At 43.5% G+C, this 17,485-nt stretch overlaps 1 protein-coding gene across 1 annotated transcript in view; it reads right to left on the bottom strand.

The window, feature by feature from the left end:
• Positions 1-8,860: 8,860 nt before the first annotated feature.
• The window catches only part of SPOCK1 (SPARC (osteonectin), cwcv and kazal like domains proteoglycan 1), a 269,075-nt gene continuing 260,450 nt past the window's right edge, over positions 8,861-17,485 (bottom strand). Inside the window, exons 10-11 of the mRNA XM_063413334.1 lie at positions 14,305-14,442; positions 8,861-13,316 (exon numbers count right to left, since the gene is read on the bottom strand). Of these exons, the coding sequence (XP_063269404.1) occupies positions 13,126-13,316; positions 14,305-14,442 (329 nt within the window). The 3' untranslated portion in view covers positions 8,861-13,125. The remainder of the gene's footprint in view (positions 13,317-14,304; positions 14,443-17,485) is intronic.

Genomic DNA, 17,485 nt, shown 5'->3' with positions numbered 1-17,485 from the left:
AGAGCAGCCCTGGTTTTGTTCCATCCCATCCCTGTGCACTCAGGAGTGCTTGAACCTGCCAGTGACCATCCCCTGTCCCTCCCAGTTCTGTACTGGGCTGGCACTGGTGGGGCACAGGCTGATCTGGCTCTTGCAGGCTGCAGGCTGGGCTCAGGACAAGGCTCTGGACAGTCACAGGGACCTGCTGAGGAGAATCTGGGGGAATTTGGCAATTCAGCTCCAGCTGCCTTTGCTGTAGTGGGCACACACAAACAGAACTGATGCAGCTCCCTTTGCCTGCTAAAGGAAGCATGAAACAAATTATTTTGTGTCCCAAGTTTGTAGTAGAGCCACGAGAGACTTCTAATTAGGGAGCTAATGTGCACTTTCCCAATGATTAGGTAAACACATATTTTTGTTATTTATAATAGCTTCCATCACACAGATTCAACTAATTACAAAAACTTCCCTTGTAGAAACCATTTAGAATTTTAATTCCAATTATTTTTTGATAATTCAGAAACATTTTTCCTATTACTCATCAGAAAACAGAAAGTTAATCCATTCATTACCATGCTGAAAGGCTGATTTGAAACCAACCGTGGATTACAAAGTCAGACTGAAGGTGAAAAGCAGGAGTTTGCTGTGCTGAAAGCTGAGGGGGAGGGTGGGAATAGCTTTAAAACCCCCAATAGAATAAGGCTGAGGAAAAGGAATTTTCTGCAGAGCTGAAGAAGAAATGCAGGGGTGCATTTACAGCCTGAGCACCCCCGTGTCCAGTGAGCTCCTTTGTCCTGCTCTGTGCAGGGTGGAGCTGCTCCTGCCAGGTTCCCTGCCAGAACTGAAATGCTCTCAGCTGGATTTGCACCGATTTCAGGAAAGCAGAGAGGGTGGAGAGAGGCCTAAGGATGCTGGAAGGGGGGGTTTGTGTCTGCATCCCAGAGACATCCCCCAAATCCCACACAGACATAACCCACCCTGCTCTGTTGGGAACTGTAGGCATCTTTCATGTGGTGGCTTTGTCTTTTAAAAATATTTGTTTTACTCAGACCCTAAAAAGGCCAAAGGTTCAAAGTATCTTTCATAAGCACTGTGAGATGACAGTGAATCTACTGTGATTCCTTTTGACTCAAAAAAATAGAGGTCAGGTCCTGCCCATATCCCTCTCCTTAAATTAGATGCTTTCAGTGGAGCTGCACTGATTTACAGCCCTGGACAAAGAATGAATACATTTCTTTTAACTGAAATGACCTTTTTGTAATGTATCCAATCTGGAAATTAAACATCCCATCTGATGTCCCATTTGGAATTTTATTATATGAAGCTGTAAGACATTTACAGCTTTTTTCTCTGAAAAGTGATTACGCTCTCTGTTACAAACTCCAATAAAATCCTGCAAAATTTGCTTCTGCCTCCCAATTTTGTATAACAAACTCCAAATTCAGGAGCCTATAAAACTAGTTTATTGGATTCAGTGTGAAAAGCTTTGATTTCTATACATAAACACTTTCAGAGTTGTATTCTTACTACCTCTTATCTTCAAATATTTACTTAAATAGACTCTTTGAAAGACAGTTTCAAACTTCAGAAATGAATCGCTCACTAAAATGGCTTTGACAAGCCATGAATGCAGCATTCAGGTTAGAAAGAACAAAATGCTGAGTATTTCCTGGGGGATGCTGGAACCACGGGAGACCCTGTGCTGGAGAGTCAGAGCTCAGCCTGGCTCACCTCTGGCAGCTCATGAGCACAGAGAGAAGGCAGAATTGATGGATCAGCACTGCCAAGGTGTTTTCCAGCACATCCCCTGCCTTCAGCTCTCCTCAGGAGCTGTGCAGGGCCATGCCTGTGTCAAGGTGCTGTGGTGGCTTGCACAGGCATGGGTGGCAGCCAACCTGCACTTGCCAAGCTCTGTCCCTGGGATAGAGAGCACTTAGAGAACCAAACAGCAGCAAATATGTTTGTCATTGCTCCAGCTTTTTGGGGAGGCACCACTGTGGCCGAGGCCAGGCTGCCTTGGCCAGCAGATGGAGGCAGGCAGTGAGTCTTGGAGAGGAAAGCACGTCTGTGACCTCCTTCAAGGATGCTGGGAGGGTCTGTGCTTCTTGGCTTTCACCCCTGAGGAGCCAATCCTCCTGCCTTGCCAGCCTGCAAAGCTCTGAAAGCAAAAGCCAGACAGCAGGAAAAACCCCTGACTGCTGTTAATGAGCAAAGGGACTAACGAGGCTGAAGCTGAGTGCATTAAGAGCCCACCTGAGCACAGAGGCTCTTCACGACAGCACTTTGCCAGAAAGGGTCCATTTGCTTCCCAGGCACCCCAGTGATGGGCAGGCAGAGCCTGTCATCCTTGTCATTAAAGATTGCTCCAAAGGGAGCAAACACCGTGTCTGAGACCTGCCAGGGCCAGCAGGGCTCAGCAACCCTGCCAGCCCCCTGCAGCTGCTCCAGCAGCCCCCACAGTGACCCAGGAACGCTGCCTGGTGGGGCAGCAGCACTAAGGGAGCACCTGAAATTTCTGAGAGTTTCTAACACTGCCCTGGGAAGAGGAAAGTGAAGTGAATCAAGACCTGAACCAATGTGGAGCTGATGAGTGGGTCAGGAAATGCTGCCAGTGCAAAGCTGCACATGAGTACAGCTCTTCAGAGGAAAAAGCTTCACAACTTTGTATTCTCTGCCCTAGAGTCACTGGTGTCTTAACACTCAGCGCAAAGATGAAAACAAATCATGCTGTCAAAAAATCATACATTAGAAACAAATTATTCCCTCTAAATGCAACTTGGCGATATAATTGATAAACTGTGAGTATGTGAAATAACTGAAAAAGCAGAGTAGGGACATACAGGATAAATGACTAAAAATAAGAAAGTAATGAACATATGTAAATAAAAGCCACAATCAATAAATATAAATTATGGTGTGACAAACTGTAAATAATCAGAGCATTTCAGGCCTGGAATGTGATCCTTCCTCAGGGAAAACTTGTTAGCAAATCTGCAAAAGCCTTAAGAAGCAAACAAGAAGACATCAGGGCTCTTTGAAATGGCAGCCACGATGGATTAGCCCCCGGATTCATTACTCAAAACCTTCACCAGCAGTGTGGAAGTAAGACATGATACCAGCCCACTTCTTCCTCCACCCCAACATACAAATAATCCTGGCAGGAGTGATGCCCTCAGCTTTTCTCACACTGATACAGACAGATTAAAAAAAGGGATGGCATTTTTCCTTCCTGATTTAGCCATTTAGAAGGGGCTTTTGAAAGCTAACTCTTGTCTCTTGATTGACTGCACTTTCTTCCTTCCCCCCATCTCAGGAATTCTTGTGCTATTCAAAAATAAACACTCTCTGTTCCCAGCTTCTGCAGATGCATGTATTGAGGCAGTTTTCTGTCCACCATGGAGGATTTTATCCCATCTCTGTTTCTAGGTCCTAAATCCTTTCCAGATCCTGGGGATTAAATTATCATCAAGACCAGACCATGCCAAGACCCTTCAGCAGGAGTGGGAATGCAGCCTGCATGAGGGATGAGCTCAGCCACTGCTGCTGAGTGTAAGGCAGGCAGAGATCAGCACTGAGGATGGGCTGAAGAGATTTGAGATGGATGAGGGCTGCTGGATTTACACCCTGGCCCCCTGGCTGACTCCTGAAAATGGAGGTGAGGGATGACAGACCTTCATTTGCTGTTTCAGAACGTGTTTGCTTTGTCTCAGGACATCTTTCACTCATTGCCCAGAGTACAGCAGGAAGGTTCCTGCTCACTGTGCCTCCAAATGTTTGGTGAATCACAGAATGGTTTGGGTGGGAAGGGACCTTAAAGCCCATCCAGTTCCACCCCCTGCCATGGGCAGGGACATCTTCCACTATCCCGGGTTGCTCCAAGCCCCATCCAACCTGACCTTGGACACTTCCAGGATGGGGCAGCCACAGCTGCTCTGGGCACCTGTGCCAGGGCCTCACCACCCTCACAGGGAGGAATTTCCTCCCAATACCTAATCCAGTCCTGCCCTCTCTCAGTTTGAAGCTTTTCCCCCTGTCCTGTCACTCCAGGCCCTTGTCCAAGTCTCTCCCCAGCTCCCTCGGAGCCCCTTTAGGTACTGGAAGAAGCTCAAAATTCTCCCCAGAGCTTTCTTTTCTCCAAGCTGAACTACCCCAGTTGCCCTGGCTTTATGTCACATTAAACGAAAGTGAGTTAGAACTGGAATAAAAATTTTGTTAGTGGACAGATTTGAAGGAAAGTATTTGTAGCTAAGACTAAAACTCGTTTGGAAAGCACCCTCAGGAGCAGTGCTTAGGCAAAGATTGCAACCTCCACCTTGTTGCTGCCTGCAAACAATCTCATGTGGTAAAAATACATCATGCTCTATGTCTAGGGGTAATAAGGAGAAAAGAAATGACATTAAAATGCAAAGTATTGTCAGCGGTTATTTCCATGGAAAGTCCATTTCCATTTAATAGCAGAGAATCCATCATGTTCTGCCTTATTTCAGCTGTGATGGCTCCCAAGAAAAGATGTAGGTCACAGCATATGAAAGACAGTGTGTTTGAGAAGAGCTCAAGGTGCAGTTTTTGAGTAGTGGAGGGGAGAGTTGCTTTGCCACTTTTCTTCACAGCCATGCTGGCACTCACCCTTCCCCAAAAGTGGTAGAAAATGTCACTAAATTTGGCTGTGGGGCTGCTGTGAGTGGGTGCTGGGGGACAAAAGCAAGAGTGGCAGCCCCCTGAGGGAGCAAAAAGAGCTGCTGCAGGAGGTGTGGAAAGGAAACATGGGCAGAAAGTTTGAAATCTTGGGTACGGGTGGAAGCAAGGCTCACCCAGGAATTCTCTACAAGTGCCCAGGAGCCCTGCTGGGTTCATGCTGTGCTAAACTGGCACCAGAGTCTGGGGGACACTGAGCAGCCCAAATGCCCTGATTTTAATGTAGCCCTGCAAGCCATGGTTTGGGACGTACCCTTGCTCCACTATAACAGAGGATTTAATGAGACTCAATTAGCAAGGTAATTAATTAATCAATTATGTAAAACAGATGAGCAATCCGATAGCCTGTTCTACAATGATACAGCTCTTTGTTGAGGCTTAATTAATACACAGGCTTGGGGACAAAATAAGAAAAAAAAAAAGGAAAAAAACCCCCAAATCCTACAGAAGAATCAGCTGGAGAGAATGATTCCAACAGGGGATGGAAACTGGGCTGGAGACCAGCTGGGATGACAGCCCTGCTCTGAGAGGATAGGGGAGTGATTTTGGGTAGTTTAACAACCAGCCTGATGTTTGTCTCCACCACTACAACCAGCTGAGCCAAACTGGGCTCTCCTGGCTGCCAAAACAAATCTGTGGTAATTCCTTCTGTGTAAGTGCTCAGTGCCCACCTTTCCAAGCTGGCTGCTGCTGTACATGGCGAGGGGGGCATTCAGCAGATGTGTTTGTTGTTTATGTTCCTCCCAGCTCCTCCTGCTGTACCAGGAGGGCTGCAGGGCTGAGCTGCAGCTTTAGGGTCTCTAAAACCACCAAAACTCCGTGCAGGTGCTGGATTCTTACGTGACCTGTACCAAAAGCAATGGGGATATTGATCTTCTGTAACAGCCCCTTGTAACCCAAAGTATTTCAATAGCCGACATTAATCTGTGAAAACCTACATCTTGTTACAGTCTCTGTTTTATTTAATTTTACTTTAGGCTAGTAGTTATTTGGGTCAATTCTTTGCAGTTGTGATAAATTGATACATCATCTGTGATGGAGGAAAATTGTGTCGGGGCTTCTACTTACACAGACTCTTACTCAAATATATTTGCTTTAAGCAGGTTTGTGATACTCCCTACAAAAAAATCAGTGGCAAACCTGCAAGTCTCTCAACCCCCCCAAAATAATTTTAGAGGTAATGTGTTTCCAAAGCTGAAACCAATGTGCTTATGGATCTTTCCTTTAGCAATATGCTCTGGGGTCGATTTTCCCGTGTTCAAGGGCCAGATTGCAAATGTATTGGCTGGGAATGGAAGCAGAGTCATGCTCCAGCAATGATTTTTATTGAGTAACTATAGATGAGAAAAGGCAGCTACTACCTGGCAAAGACCCTGCATTTTAAGTTTTCTTTACAAACTCCCTCTCTGCCCAAGCCTTTAGCATGGAACTGCAGGAATTTATAGCGATATGTGGAAGGAGCTGATGCTCAAGAGCAGTGGCTGCCAGACTGTATTTCTTTCTAAGGCTGCTGTCAGGGGGGTTTCTTGCACAGCTACAGCTGGGAGGGTGACTGCAGAGCCACTGAGTGCTCACAGCAGAGCCTCTGCATGCTCTCCCTCACTGCTGGGCTGACAGACTGCTGCAACATCAGAATTTGCTTCTGGCCTTGCTCTCCCCTTCGTCTCGGAGTGCCACGATGTTGTTTTTGTGTTTTCAGCCTTGTTTTCAGGGACTGAGTTCAAGCAGACAGTGGATATTGCCCAGCCTGTAGCAGGAACCTGCTTCTGCAGTTTCTGGGTTTTCAAGGGCTGATCCTGAGCTGCTCTAGTCACTGGGAATTCTCCACTGGAAAAAACTCACCTCAGTCCTGGAAGAAGTGGATAGGACTTCTCTGTCCACCCTCAGGGGATCCATCCTCCTCTTTCACAGCTTACCTAAATCTGTTGGTTTCACAGTTTTCCTTCTCTTTCCAAGATTACATGAAACCATCTCTTCACTCTGCCTCCTCACCCCCTCTAAAAGAGCTGGTCTCATTCCAAAAATGGGAGTGTTCAGAAAGTCAAAAGCTTATTAATAGCTCTCTGCCTCTTTTTAATCTATTCAAAAAGCTGTACAGTGTGCAAAGCTGTTGTGACATGATTTTTCTTTTTTAATATCTCACCCTTTGACTGTCAGTATTTAAAGAAAAATGAAACTAATCATCAGTGAAGGCTGTGATGCTACTGTTTTATAGCTGCTGGGGAGCTCAGAAGAAAATTTTGTAAGAGAAGATAAAAGAGAGCAAGAGAGAGAGGGGGGATGTGTGTAAGTGTATCCATGCATCTCACATTAGAGCTTTCACAGAACAAAATAAAAAGTAAGGTAAGGAAAGTATATATTGGAAAACAGTGAGAAAACGAACCATTTTTGTGACTTTGTCCTGAGTGCTCCTTTCATGCAGAGGAAGGTACCTCACCCCAGAATTGTCCAGGCTGGCAGATTTTGCTGAGGATGCAAAGAACAGCATTTGGGTATGGATGAACTCCATATAAGAGTAAGAGTTGTCCCTGCTAACATTTCACCTTGAACCCCAAATAACCTTTTACTATTGCTGGAGCAACATTTCAGACACAGACACCCTTCTGTATCAGTGGGGAAGCAAAGACTGGATCTCCTGACAGGGAGTTCGTGGAAATTAGTCCAAGATTCTCTTTGGAAAACGGAGGACAGAGTCATGGAAAAGCTAAATACAAATTAGTGCAGCTCATCAGGACAGGACAGGTGGGATATAATAATCTACACAAGTATTTTAATGTATGAAACCACATTACAGCAATAAGCCCAGTACAAGTTGTTCCAGGAGGCAGTAGCATAGTAGGGGTGATAAAACACAAGCTGAACTTTATATGAGGCACACAAGGAATTCCCAGAAGTGGATATCCCAAAATTCCAAAGCATATCCTACTCCCATGGGGGTCTAAAGATTATGTATCTATATCATCTATATCTATATCTATATCTATATCTATATCTATATCTATATCTATCTATTTATGCATGTATTATATATCTATTTATACACACGTTTGTAATTAGAGGGGAGTGATGTGTATGTACAGCTCTGCATGTGTAAAACAAAACAAAGCTTGCAAGGTGCCTGCAATTTGAAAGCTAGAAGAAATGTAAAAAAAAATATAGAGCTCCAATCATCAACCCTTTCTGACAGCTAAAATCTCATTTGCAAGTCACACACCTTGAAGCTCCGGGTTTCTTTTGCTTTGCTCCCAGTGCTCAGTGCCACACAGCACCTGACATCTGGAACAGCTGAGACACTTCAGCACAGGAAATCAAACACTTCCAAGAGTCTCAGACAGGTTTGGGAAAGGGCAAACCCAGTTGTTCTCAGAGTCAGGTAAGGCACTGCACATGATGTGTGGTACCAGCAGTAAAAATAAACTAATGCAGGGAATTTAACCCGAAATTTCAGGCAGGTTCTGACCCTTGATGGCCCAGCTTAGCCAGTGGTGTATGGACAGATCCATTACCAGTGCCTACCTGATGAGATGACAATTGTGCAAATGCCTGCAAATAGGTTTCTATCCTCATCTGGTACTCTTAATATTCCACATACAGGGAAAAGGTGATGAAATAACATTTTTAATTCTGTAATTAGCACTGAAATTATGTTGGTTATTTAAATTGGTTAATAATATTAAAGAGGAGTTCCAATTTAAATTTAGAGACACAAACCTAGGTATTTCTAAATGAGGATGTCTTCCCACCAATTGTATTTAATATAATTTTGCCTTCATTTATCATGTAGATAATGGCCACTGCAGAGTGTGGCTGTGTTTGTGGAATTGCCCTGGATACCTTCAGAAGAGATAGAAAAACACGACAATTTGCCATCTGGAGAGGAATAGAAATGAAAGCTTCCCCCTGTGCCCTTGCTAGTGCCTTAAAAATCAATTTGAATATAATTTTAAAAGTTCTGATTTTGGTACAGTTATTCCATTCTGTTTGGTTTAATTTCTGCTCCTAAAATAGAGGTTTCTGGAGGCCTTGCATTAACTCCACAGATTACAGCTGGCATTGAACAGAGGTATAAGTTATGAAGCAAATATAAAGGAGCATCCATTTCCATGCATGATTAAATGCTGACTCAAGGTAGTGCAGTATTTTTGATCCCATAAATTTAATAAAATTCAGGACAGGCAATAAGGAATCGCAGACAAATTAAAATTTATTGAGACAGACAAAAATGCAACTATTTCAGACTACAGTTAAGCATTTACAGTTAACCAAAGGTAGCAAAATGCTCACATTCCACTTAACTCCTTATGGAAAAAGCATTCAGAATTTACTATGCAGTTCTACTTACTATGATAGTCTACATCCATCTACAGTAGGGACATCGAACTGAAACACGTAATATTCGGATCTCTCCTTACAGATCTACACATTGAACAGTAACAGACATCAACAGCATTGAGAAAAGTATAAAAAGACCAAAACCCACCTACTGTAGAAAGGGCTTTTTGATGTGTAGTAACTGTACAAAGCAGTCTGTGGATGAAAGGATGGGATACAGGAGGGACCGCGAGAGAAGCCAACAAACGGAGGAAGCGAAGCTTGAGCGACCTGGTCTGGGTCAGGTGGTGACCTTAGAGCTACTTCAGCTGCTGCTTGAGGGAGAAAAGGCTACAAAACTCCTAATATCAAAATATTCCCATGCCAGAAATGTACACTGAGACTAACAGACTAGGCTGGAGAGGCAAAGAGAAGCATTCACTAACAAACAGTGTTGTTTTAAATATAAACTTTACATCTTCAATATAAACTGTGGAATAAATATTAAATAAACACTTCAAATGGTTCAAAATAATAGTACAGGATACAGGCAAAGAAAATAAAGAGGATTCTTTGTGTTCACAGCAAAGGCCAGTAATGACCCAAAAAACCCAGCTGTGCTGAAATCTGAACTCAACACTTTGATTGAACTACAGCAGTTAAAAGAAACATAAAGCAGTGCCTAACAGTATCTCATAGACTGTAAAATGAAAAGAAAAGGAGATTAAAAATTGGTTTGTGTTTCTAAAAGAATGGGACACGTCAGATTCCATTTTTCATGATGAGAAAATGTTTGGAAGGCCAATGATTTGATTCAGATGGGAAGTAAGTCCTGCTTTGTAAAAAAAAAAAAAAAAAAAAGAAAAGAGAAAAAGAAAGAAATTGAATTAATTTAAGTTGGAAGCAAATTAAAACCTTTACAAAGCATGAAGAATGGAAGGGGCCTGATCTGGAAGAGCACTGGTTCTTCGTGGAATCGCTGGTTTCTTTATCACTAGTTCATTAAATAGTTTTTCTTAATGCATCTCCCCAAACTGGACACACACATACATATGCACACACATATCTGTGCATATATGTATATATACAGTCACACAGAGATATACATATGTATATAGAGGCTGCAGATCCCCCACCACAGGAGGATGCCAGTGGATCACAAAAGGGCTTTGTTAAACAGCTTTGCAGGATTTGGGAACTTGCTCTCAAAGCAATCCAGAGTCTGAGCTGCTCTTTGCCAGCCTGTGCCCTGCTGGGACCCTGGGGTGGGCACTGCTGCCCTGCATGTGCCATTCCAGCCCATGGAATGTCACATTGCCCATGCTGGCTGGAGCCAGAACACCTGCACAAGTCAAACAGGACTGAACAGCCACCTTGAGAGGGGATCAGCCTGGATGCAGGCAGCAGGCTCAGAACAGTTGTGTTTGTGTTCCTGGGGGCAGGGGGATGTGCTGCCAGAGCCCACCCAGCCAGCCAGGGCCCCTGCCCTCTCTCCAGGCTGTGCTGGGCACGGAGCTGTTCCACTGGGACCCAGCCCACGCCTGAGCTGGTGAGGCTGGGGCAGATATAAACCCGTGCAGCTCTGATTTGGAAGCATGGCATGCAAAAGATCACAGCCAGGAGACCACCAGTGGGTGGTGCTGCCATGTCTGTGCATGTAAACTCAAAGATGTTCACATTCACTTTTAAAGGCTTATTTAACAGCTTTAATTTCACTATCTTGCTCTTTTACATGTGACACAGCCCCCTGCAGCCTCGGACCTGGCACTGCCTGCAAGGGCTTGGACTGACAGGCTTCACCCTGGGGAGGTGCTGGGCAGGAGAAGGGATTTGCTCTGACCTTTGATGTAAGGCACAGCCCAGGATAAGCCATTGTGGGGACACAGGACTGCCCAAACCCCCCAGCTCTGTGTGCAGAATGAGTCCAGGCAGGAGGATAAGCACAGTCTGCTGATTGTAGGGCTCAGATTTATGTCAGAATGAAATGGCAGCTCTGTGCCTCAGGCAGGTCTTGCACAGGACAGCAGAGCCTGACCCAAAGAGTGTGGGGTTAATTAAGAAAATACCAGAGGAAAACTAGACAGGAGGTTTGAGAAGGAACTACTGCCAGTGCTAGATTGCTTCTCACAAAATCTTATTTAGGAGACAGAAATGCTGGATTATCTGCTCCTCCTGCAAGTTGGCAGGATTTCTGTGAAAGGCAAATAGAAAAAGTGTGTGTGTGTGTCTGTGTGCAGTGTAGCTCATGGAATATGATTATTAAATATATTTTTGTAAAGCTATGGGAAAACCAAAGGGATTTGTTTGAGGCAGGGCAGATTGCAAGCCTTCTGCAAATGACTGTGATGGCAGATTTTTGGGAGGATGCAGGGGCATGAAACAACAAATTCCTCATGGTTTTACACATCCTTCTGCATTAATAACGATTATGCAGGCTCGCTCTTTGTTCTGAGGTCATTGATCTGGATAAATAGGAAAAAAAGAGGAGAAAACAGGAGAGCCCCTTCAGCACATGATACCTGAAAGGAATTCCACTTGTGATCATGTCTGAAAGCAGAGGTTCTACCCAGAGGGCTGCCAGGAGGGCACTGGCTTTGGAGAGGGCTGAGTGCCAACATCCCCAGGCCAATGTATCCAAAAACTGCCTTCTGCCAACCTGTGTGGTATTTTCCAGCTTTCAACTGACTATGTAGTCAACCATGTTGTGACTCAATGCTGTCTCCACCTCCATATCCACCATTAACTCAGAAAAAAAATCTAATTAGTTTTTGTTATAAAAAACATGTTTTTCTGCAGAATAACCCACTGGCCAACCACAGGCACTGCTAAAATACTTTCACCTGCATCCTGATGCCAGAGTGGGGTTAAGGTTCCTCTTGCTGCTTCATAAAATAGCAAAAATAATAAAAGATCAGCACAGCACATTACTGCACCCAAGAACTGCCATGGAAAAGGACACTGCAAATAATGTAATGTCAATATGCTCTGATACAGGAGCTTTGAATACATGGGAGGTATCGAGGGAATCCTAGATTGGATTTTAATGCCATTCTTTTTTAGGAGTGTGTATTACAAGTGTGCAGCGTCACACTGAGCCAAGGGGTTATGCTTGTGAAATATCACCACCTAAAGCTGCTTTTTTAAACAGGTGTCTTTCCATTAAATAAGTGACAGTTGCTTTTGAGGGTCTGTGTGTTTGACAGCATTCTGACTTTGCAAGGAGGTTGTTAAATGGAGAACAGACAGGTCTGTGGTGTGTGAGCTGGAAGCACAGGCTGCCTGTGTGTTGTTAAAAATCCCCCTAGTGCAAACCAGCTCAGACAGAAGCTGAGGAACAGCTCTGGGGGTGGTTGTGATGCTACAAATTCACCAAATATTCTCCCCTTAAACACTCTGAAAGGCAGGTGGAGCCTGTCCCCTGCCTCTAGGGCTTGGTCCAGGACAGCTGCAGGCTCTCAGCATCTCTTAAGATCAAGGCCATGTTCTTCTATCAAATGAGTGTCAGTGAGCTGATCTGTGCCCTGGTGGGAGTTTTGCCTTCAGTGTGAGCTGGACTAAGCCTACTGGACTCATTCTCAGAGAATGGAAGGAAGGGAAAGTCCTGCCAGAGGGTTTTCTTCTGGATTAAACCCTTGGTACTGAGCAGCCACTGTCCAGAGGGGCTTACTCTTCACTGGGACATTATAAATATGGACTAGAAAATGAGGCACCTACTTTTCCTTCTTCATGAAAGCAAAAACGTTTTCTGATATGATCCAGGTAACAATTTATGACACAAATTCTCTGACATGAGAGGGGCTTCTAAGCCTTTGTATTGTTTTTTGAGCCCCTTCCAGGATTCTTTCACGGGATGGATTTCCTAAGTGGTTCAAGTGAGGATTAAGACACAAAATGGTTTTGAAACAAAACTCATTGCCCCTGTGGACAGAACAAAAATCCCCCAAACCAACTGAACAAAAGCTGTATTCCAAACAGTCCTTGCTGGAAAAAAACAATAGTTGTCATCCAAATTAAACTGACAATACAAAATTAAACTCAGTAGAGAGGGAATATTTGTGCCAGGTACTCTCAGATACAATTGCAGAGATATGATGTGAGTTGCAATATTGTGCAAAACGTGAGTCCTCATTATGATGGGCACTACCATATATAACCAATTTCATCATCCTTATCATCATCTTCATCTTCATCATCCTCATTAGCTGCTCTTACATGAATCTTCAGTTTCCCTTCTTTGTCTTTTTTTGTTGCTTCAGGTTCCTCTTCCAAATCATCCAACAATACAACAGATCCACCACTGCCAAAATCCCCTGAGGTTTCTTGCTCTTCTTCTGAAACAGGTGAACAGGAAAGGTCATTTCCTCACAGAACAGCAAATTCCACATTAATCACTATCCTTGTCATCAAGCCACTGTCATTTGTAATGTTCTTCTTTAAATTAACTGGTTCAGCTATTCATGAAACAACTTCAAAATTTCAATTTTCATTCTGAACTGGGATAAATATGTGCCAATTGACTCTGAAAAGTTTTCTTGCATAAAATGCCCCCTATGCATTGCCATCCTCCTAGAGGCTTGACTGGAAAGTTCCAGATCATGTACATGCAGGCCAGATCATTATTCCTTTGTAAATACTTTCATTCCATCATGACTCTGTAAACCACGCTAAAAAACATCCAAAAATGGTTTTATTTGAGTGCACAAACCTCACTCTGCAAATGCAGCTATTGAACCTAGATCTGTGATGTGATTCTGAGCATCCTGGACCTTCTAGGTCTCTGTTCCTTCTCAAAAAAAGGAAGGTGCCCTCACAACCATCCCTGAAGCACGCTGAAGGATTGTAGGTGACATCTCCCTTGTCTAGGCACAACAGCTAATTGGTGATTTCACTTACCTACATAACATTGTCCTGCAGCAATTTCATTGGGCTTTGTTGTTAATGTAAACAATTTTACACATATAGGCCTTCCCCTGTCTGGAAAGGCATTACACATGAAGTTCCAATAGATGTGCATTCCAGAGTACACAGAACAATGTATTTAATAACCATGCAGAGCAAGCCCAGACCCTTAATTTTGATATCACTGCACTTTCCTGGCTGGTAGCAAAAACACCTTAACAGTGGCTATTGCCTGCTAACTTGCACTGCACCCCTGCTGTCCAAGGGACCCAGGAGGGCCCCATTTGTGCTGTGAACAGGAAAACAGAGGAGCACTCTGAACTCGTGTATCCCTGCTGTCCCTTTTGTTATCACACCCAGTGGCAGGGCTCCCAGCAGTGTTAATTCCCCTCTGTGTGAGGAAAGCAGATCATTACTCACCACAGCTGACTGTGCCTTGCTTTCTGGAGCCAGCTATCTCATTGCCATACTTATCAACACACCAGCACTGCCCCGTGCTGCCGTGGCACTGCGTGGCTTTGTAATAACCTTCCTCATTGCACCGCGGGATGAAAGCACCTGAATGAAATACAAGGTGTGCTCAGTAAGGCAATCCTCTGCAGGAGCAAACACACACACAGGGTATTATGAACTTAGCACTTATATGCATGAAGATCTTGACAATGTTGGCAAGGAAATGCATGTGATTATCCTGAAAGGTGGAGGAGATTATTTCTGGTTAACCCTTTTCAGACACCCTGGTCACGGTGTATAAATGTTTGTTTGTTTGTATCCAGCACACGGAGAAGGGTGTCACACACTTCTAGAGAGAGGTTCAGTCTGTCCCCGAATGATTGATGTTCCCACAGAGCCTTTTCACATTTAACTCCTGGTTTTAAACTTTTCTTCCCAACTGCATTATTACCCCAACTTCATTAGTTCTGCATTTCCCTCCATTTGCACTCCTCCAGTGTTTATCACATAAGTTTTTCCACAACTCTGTAATTATCCCTGGAAGGTATCTGCCATCTGCTTGCTATTCATACTAATCTCAGGCACATCCCCTGACTTCCTGAGAGTTCCCACGTATAAAGAAATAATGCACAGGCTTTTCAGAGAGGGACAACAGGATTTGAATCTGTAAGTCCTCGAATTTGAAGCCCAAGTCTCACAATAAAACCAATATATTTCAGCCTTATAGAGTGTGGTTCATTCTGGCTTCTGCAGAGAGGGAAACTCTCAGGAGAAACCTATGTTATTGTTCCCACCATTTTCAACAGATACAGCAAATGTACTTCAATATGAAAAGTCCTCTTGTCCTTTGAGATGAGTTAGCTTTATTCCCACTGGAGGTCAGTACATTCATTTTTCCCTTCTTTGTCAATTGCTTCTATTTGAAATATGGCCTAAACACACCCTTGCCCCCAAATTTCTTGTCTCAAATGATTTTTGAGAACGTGTTTTTCTCCTTTGCCAAAGATACCAGTGATTTACTGGTGGTTCAGTAAAGTTTTTTAACTAGTTCCATGTGTAGCATCTATTCAGACAGCACATGAGTCAAAGGGGCCACTTCCACTACATTTCTCACAGGAGAAAATGAATGAGAAGGTGCTGCCCAAATGTCACCAGATTTCCTCTACAAAAGACATAGAAGTGAAAGTCGGTCAGTCTCATGCACACAGAGAGCTGCACAAAGTGAATCTGAATATCCAAACTCATTGCTCTGCAGGTCTTGTCTAATGTTTGAGTGCTGCTAATACAGGTCTGGGAGATGAGAAGAGAAACCTTTGAACATCTGCAGAAATCTTTATGTATCAGATCAGTTTTGAAGACCACATCCATGAGTGAGACTATTTTAAATAATGTCAAAATATCATCTTGCAGCAGGGTTGCTAATAGGTACCATCATTATGTTCATGTATAAATATAAGCATGCCAGCAACTACTAAAGATTAATTTTCACTATTTATAAGACAATAGTTCTAATAACAAATGTATGTATTTGCCTTGGCAGGTTTTGTTAAGTTAATACTGAGTGTCCAAAACTTCATTTCAATATTGATTAGGAAAGACTTTTTTTCATATTTATGCTCATGTCCTGTCTCTGATAAGCACTCCAGGTGTTTATCAAACCATACACAACCCTGGGAAAAGTGCCCAGGTGCTGACTTGGAGCTGGTGTAAACCAGCATGGCTGTACCCATGTCACTAGAGCTGCCCTTTTATATCTGATGAGCATCTGGCTCCAGGGAAGGATCAAAGTGGGGACCTCAGGGGCATTACAGGGTGAGCAGAGAACAGCTTCTGCATTTTAAACTGCCTGATGCTTTCTCTTTTCCTAGGGCAATGCAACCTTTTCCTTCTTTGAAACAGGCCTTTTTGCATAGTTTCACTGTTTCTTGTAAGGAATGAAAATGTTCCATGCCGCCTATAAAAGCTTTAAAAGATTTAAAAATAAATTATGGCCCAGGCTGACTGCCAACATAACTGTGTGTGGAATAGATTCACACTTTGGGTCACAGTGAAGAGTGGAAGGTACTTTTCCTTCTGCGTGGGAAATTCGTGCCAATTTGTATGTAACACTGGAGCTTTAAATATTTAGCTCTGCATACCAATGTCACAGTACTTGCCAGCCATCAAAGGGAAGATACAGCATGTCCTCTCCCATGTGTCAGGGGCAGGTGATAATCTGGAGAGGATAGAGAATTGCTGGGAACAAGTGTTGCACAATGTGATGATTCTCCCTGTAAATTGTACATGTATCAGTCTGTCTTTGCTAGAAATATGCTGGCTACAAGCTCTGCTATCCTGGAGCATGGCACCAGACAGATCATTTGCTGGGTTTGGCATCAGGGAACATCTGGAGTTGTCCTCTCCAGAGGTTCTAAAACAGGCAGTGCTTCCCCTCAAGCCTGGACACCACAAAATGGGAGTCACTCCCCATTTTACTGAATCCTGCCTCCCATCTCCCCTTGTCCTGGGAGGGGTTTAGTTAATCCACACAAACTTGAACAGCACTCTTTCATCTGTATCCTCCTTATGGACCCAGACCTATACCTCTTTTTTATTTTTTTATATCATTTCCTTATCTGTATAATACTCCCCTTCCTTAGAGAACAGGAGGAGAATAATTATATGCTAAAGATATTGAAGCACACAGGTAAAAGCCAGTCAGAATTAAGTGCTAGCCAGCACACAGCTCCTGGTATTAGCTATTATATTAGCTGAATCCACAGGGTTGATACAGGAGAAAACAGTGATGGGAGCAGAAATTTATGACTTTAGTGATGTGGGAGAAGCATTATCAGGCTGCACAGTTGTATGCTGTAAAAGTACAGTCTCTGCAGTTAATTGTACTCCAGATAAATCTGGTAGGAAAAGATGAATAGTGCTGTTTACTTTTTAATTCAGTCTCCTGGGATGCTAGACTTCATTTGAAAGCCTCCAAATTCAAATATCTAATGGCAATGGCTTTGAAGTACTTTGTTGCAACTGCCATGTGTTTTGAAAAATACATAGAGAAGGAAATAATATCAAAAGTCATCATTTTATCAATGGATACAAGTTAACAAAAACATTCTTCATGCTGCTGCCCAGGCTACTGTAAGTGCTGTGTTCTCTA

The sequence above is a fragment of the Prinia subflava genome, chromosome 16 (genome assembly GCF_021018805.1).
Source record: "Prinia subflava isolate CZ2003 ecotype Zambia chromosome 16, Cam_Psub_1.2, whole genome shotgun sequence".
Lineage (NCBI taxonomy): Eukaryota > Metazoa > Chordata > Aves > Passeriformes > Cisticolidae > Prinia > Prinia subflava.
This window is presented reverse-complemented; position numbering and strand designations above follow the sequence as displayed.